Raw genomic sequence first — 5,280 nt, forward strand, 5'->3', positions numbered from 1 at the left:
CAGGGGAATCTGATGCCCTCTTTTGACTTCCTCAGGCATTGCACAACACGGGTGCAACTTACACACTTGCAGGCAATATACTCATACACACATAAAATAAAAATAATAGCAATTAAAAAAAATTATTGTAAAAGAGGAAGAAAAAAAGTTTCCAAAGACAATAACAGCATCTCAAAAAAGAGTTCTCTCCCCACAGCTCCCAGTCCTCAAAGTTCTCTTAGCTTCTTCTGGAGGATGTCATTCTACCCTGACCTCCACCCTTCTCTCCACAGACTTACCTCATTTACAAGGATCTGAATACTGAATTGTTGCCTGTTCATCTGTAAAATGAAACGACACGTGATTCTTAGAGGAAGGGGGTCTCATACATTCAGAGATAGATGCTTCATGAGGGCTGCTGCTCTAGCCATTTTCAGAGGTCTTTACATGGCATGAGCACATTTAGACTGGAGGAAGTTTCACTCACTAATATCTGTATGCTGTAGTAAATTATTAACCAGGGCAAAAAAAAAAAAAAAAAAAAAAAAAAAGTCAGACCTTGTCAGCTCCTTGAGAACAATGGTCCATTTTATTCTTTTGGTTTAAAGACCACAAAATATAAAACATCTCGTCGGGTGATGTCTTTTTTTTTTGTTGGTCTTTTTGAGACAGGGTCTCCCTGTAGCCCCAGCTGTCCTGGAACTCACTATGTAGACCAGGCTGGCCTTGAACTCACAGAGATCTGCCTGCCTGCCTCTGCCTCCCGAGTGCTGGGATTAAAGGTGTGTGCCACCACACCCGGCTCTGTGGATGACTTTTTAAAACTAAAATTTCATTTGTTTGTTTTGAAACAGAGTCTCATATAGCCCAGGCTGGCCCCTAACTCTCTATGTAGCTGGAGTTAGTCTTTATCCTTCTGCTTTCACCTCTCAAGTGCTCAAATTACAGGCCTGTACCACCATGCCTGACTCTTTGTTAGTGCTGGGGACTGAACCAAGGACTCTGAGTAGGCTAGACAAACATTCTCCTAGTAGACTCATCCCCCGTCCTGTGGATGACTTCTTTAAAAATGTTTTGGGTCAAAAGCTGGCCCATGTCTTTAATCCCAAAATTCAGGAGGCAGAGGCAGGCAGATCTCTGTGAGAGTGAGGTGCCTGGTCTACATAGAGAATTCCAGGCCAGTCAGGGCTATACAGTGAGACTTTGTCTCAAAAAAAAAAAAAAAAAATGTTTTAGATCAGGAAATATAATTACATGCAGCTTATTTTAGACAGGAAAACAGAGAGAGAGAGAGAGAGATGAGAGAGAGAGACAAAGAGAGACAGAGAGGGAGAGACAGAGAGAGGGAGACAGAGAGAGGGAGACCAAAAGTTGAGACACAAATATTCTGGGAGATGCAGGTAGGAGCACCATACTCACCTAGCAAGTAGTAGTCATAGATTTTGATGGTTGCTGGTTTCAGGTTGGTGACCAACACACTTTGGCTGATGGTGAGAGTATAGCTCTGAGTCTTCTTACTGAGCTGAGGGCAGGACAGATGAAACACACATTATAACTAAAATGAGCCAAGCATGGTGACATGCACCTGTACTGTAATCCTAGCACTTAGGAGGCTGAGGCAAGGGAGTCAAGAGTTTGAGGCCAGCCTGGGAAAGACCCTGTTTCAAGAAGCAGAGGTGGGGGGAGGGGAGGAGGAGGAGGAGGAGGAGGAGGAGGAGAACAAAAACTAATGCTAAAATAAAATTGGGGGCTGAGTAAAGCTCAGAGGGGGACTGCTTGCTTAGCATGTGTGAAGCTTTGGGTTTGATCTCCAGCACTGCAGCAAACAAACCATTCTGGAAGATGAATGGGCTGGGCAGAAGGTTGGAAATGGGAAATGGATGTTTGTAGTAATTGTACATTTTAGCTTGGGACACTCTTGTCTGTTGGTTATATAATAAGGCTACATTTATTTCCTCGGTGATACAGAATATTATGAAAATTAGCATTGTATCAAATTTTAGAACACTACTAGTCCTTGGGAATGTCTAGATTTTTTAAATGAAAAGTTATATAGATAGAAACTGTTAAAAGAGAGTTAAAGAGATGGCTCAGTGGTAAGAGCACTGGCTACACTTGCAGAGGACCCAGGTTTGGCTCCCAACACCCACATGGCAGCTAACAATCATCTGTAACTCTATTTCCAGGGACTCTGACCTCTGTGGGCATTGCACAGCATGAGTGCACTTACATACATGCAGACAACACACTCATACACACAAAATAAAACAAAAAGAATAAACATTTTAAAAATTAATCTGATTACAATAAAATGAAATGAATATATAGCACATATTGAGGTCTTACTTTGTACCAGGAACAGTTCTAAATATTTTTGAAGTCTTAAATCATTTAATTCTTTCAAAAGCTCTATGGGGTAAGGGTGTAGCTCAGTAGCTGGATTTAATTTCCAGCACTGCAAATAAATAAGTAAAAATAAAATAAAGCTCTGTGACATAGATAACAATTTTTATCAGAAACTCATTTCACAGCTAAGGAAACAGAGAAATTCAACAATTTGCCCCAAGTTACATAAGCAATGCTAAAACTAAGCGTTTACAGCAGGCATTTTGGTTTTAAAGTTTTTGCTCTTAACTGCTATGTTATATTCTAGAGTTGGAATGATGCTTATGGCTACTGAGCACTCAGAATTGGCCAGAAAGAACTGAGATGAGCTGACAGTGTAAAGCACATAGATTTTTTTCTTTTATGTGTATGAGTATTTTGCCTGCATGTAAGTGAACCATGTACATGCAGTACCCACAGGGAACAGAAGAGGGCATCAGATTCTTTGGAAGTGGAGTTACAGATGGTTGTTAGCTGCCTGTGGGTGCTGGGAACTGAACTCAGGTCCTCTGCAAGAGCAGCCAGTGCTCTTAACTGCTGAGCCATCTCTCTAGCCCTCACATACTGGATTTCAAAGGTGAAACACAAAAAAGAATATATACGTGGAGATATCTCAGTAGTACTTTTATGCATCACTATATAATAAAATTGAAATATTTGAGAGTACAAATTGAATAAAATACTATTAACATTAATTTCATCTGTTTATTTTCTGGAACACGGCAAATAGAACATTGCAAATGGCATAAACAGCTCAGTCTATCTCTCTGCTGGACGATGCTCCTCTACTAGGGCAGCACATGCCTTAAGGTATAGCAGCGTGGGGCATCTCTTGCTGTGGACATGCTCAGGCCCTGCATCTCTGTGTATGTGACAGACAGACATTAGGATATGTGGATCTGAGGGAAAGTCACCAAGGCACACACAATCAAGCTCCTTGGTGTAGTTCTGAACACCTACCTCTTCCAAGTAAATGTTGAGTGTGTCTGTTCCAGACTCAATCTTCTTCACCAGTGGTTGTTGGAGAAGCTAAATTTAAAAAAAGAAGGAAAGAGAAAGACAGGGGTTAAGAGCCTGAAACAGGGCCTTTACTATCCCTGGGGTAATCCTCCAAGTAAAGAAAGGGTTAGGCACGTAGGACAGGAGTAGAATATTTGCCTAGCTTGTGTAAGGCCCTGGGTTCCATCCCCAGCACAGAAAAAAAAAAAAAAAAAAAAAAGCAAAGGGAACCAAGACTATTAAGACTTTTAGAGGCTCCATTTCATATACCTATGCACCTTATTAGCCCATTTAGATAATCCAGTTGTGAATTGTATGTATGTATATGCATGTGCAGACATCTAAGACAATGCCTACTTCATAGGTTTTTGTTTGTCAACAATGTTAGGTCTTCTCAGAGCTAGTTAAATAAAGAAAACAGAAGCCACTTACTAACTGCTTGGTGCCCTCCACAGGACTGAACCCAGACAGCATCTTCACCTCCACAATAGCCATATTGGAAGAGCTGCGACTTCCCACGTAACTGCGGGCAGGAAGAAAGCAGATATGTGTTAGCCTATTGCATCCTCACACACGTGTGCATACACACACATGTACAGCAGTTCAGCTCCTATGAGCCGGGTGCCCCTAGCTTTCCTTGCCTGGTCTGAATAGTGAGAGTCAAGGATCGAGGTGAAGTGGGTTGTTCACATCCAGCTTTTCCTGTGTCCACATGAAGACTAAAAGTCTCCAAATTTTTAGGAGGGAAAATGTTGTATCTCAACACCATCTGGTAGAAAGAGATAAATAACCAAATCAGAATTGGGAAGAACCTTGGAGATTGTATAGTTCAGGCTACTTTCCTTACAAATATGATGAGAGGAGAGAGAGAGAGAGAGAGAGAGAGAGAGAGAGAGAGAGAGAGAGAGAAGAGAGAGAAGGGAAAGAGGGGAGGGGAGGGGAGAGGGGAGGGATGAAGAAGAAGAGGAAGAGAGCAGAGAAGAGGAGGGAGAAAGGGAGGAGGAAGGGAGGGATTATATTTGGGTAAGGATGCCCTGACCCTCCTTTCCATGCACTCCATTCTCATGGACCATGGACCTCTGCTTGCCTGCACATAGACACAGCCCTGGCCTGAGGCCTCCACAGTGTATACTCCAGGGATGCTGGGCAGAGTCTCCTGCTGCAATACTAATCGGTTGGTGGGTTGAATGTTAAAAGTACGCTGGAAATTCTCAGTGGATCTTACAGCCAGGTTGACTTCCTCAGATGACACATAGGCAATCGTGGCATACTTGGCAAGAGCTTGGAGAGCTACGACAGTATCCTGAGGGGGTGGGGAAATCAAGCATATGCTTACTATTTTGTGAGCTGTAAGAATTAACCTGAAGGACCCTACAACCCATGCCTGGTGGTTCAAGCCGGCTGGGATGACAGCACTTCTAAGTGTCTAGAGACCTATATTCACCTTTTCTGGGAAAGCTGATTTAGAAAACACAACATCTTATGTGTAGAAAAGCATCACTAACAAGATATTATTGAACAGACATAAGTCAATGGGCTCATCTAATGAATTCATACTCAGAAATCAAACTTAGCTTCAGAAGGGTTATTGTTAGAATCAAGTGGGTAACTGCTCAGTGTACATTATATAGCTTTTTAAAACATTTTTAAAAACCCATAACCCCAGCTGGCCTGGCACTCTCCATGTAGCCCAGGCTGGCCTCAATCTCAGAGATTTGTCTGCCTTGACCTCCCAAGTGCTGAGACTAAAGACATGTGCCAACATGCCTGGCAACATTTTCAAAATTTTATTTAATTTTTATTTTATGTGTATGACTGTATTGTATGCACATATGTAAACGCGCCCATGTCATGCAGTGCCCTCTGAGGACAGAAGAGGGCATCAGATCCCCTGGAATTGGAGTTACAGATGGTTGT

General features: G+C 42.3%; 1 protein-coding gene across 1 annotated transcript in view; it reads right to left on the bottom strand.

Moving 5' to 3' along the window:
* Nucleotides 1-279: 279 nt before the first annotated feature.
* The window catches only part of A2ml1 (alpha-2-macroglobulin like 1), a 43,139-nt gene continuing 38,138 nt past the window's right edge, over nucleotides 280-5,280 (bottom strand). The window contains exons 29-34 of the mRNA XM_008825496.1: nucleotides 4,451-4,666; nucleotides 4,005-4,132; nucleotides 3,796-3,886; nucleotides 3,325-3,393; nucleotides 1,399-1,501; nucleotides 280-320 (exon numbers count right to left, since the gene is read on the bottom strand). Of these exons, the coding sequence (XP_008823718.1) occupies nucleotides 280-320; nucleotides 1,399-1,501; nucleotides 3,325-3,393; nucleotides 3,796-3,886; nucleotides 4,005-4,132; nucleotides 4,451-4,666 (648 nt within the window). The remainder of the gene's footprint in view (nucleotides 321-1,398; nucleotides 1,502-3,324; nucleotides 3,394-3,795; nucleotides 3,887-4,004; nucleotides 4,133-4,450; nucleotides 4,667-5,280) is intronic.

The sequence above is a fragment of the Nannospalax galili genome, unplaced genomic scaffold, assembly GCF_000622305.1.
Source record: "Nannospalax galili isolate Female #2095 unplaced genomic scaffold, S.galili_v1.0 scaffold589, whole genome shotgun sequence".
Lineage (NCBI taxonomy): Eukaryota > Metazoa > Chordata > Mammalia > Rodentia > Spalacidae > Nannospalax > Nannospalax galili.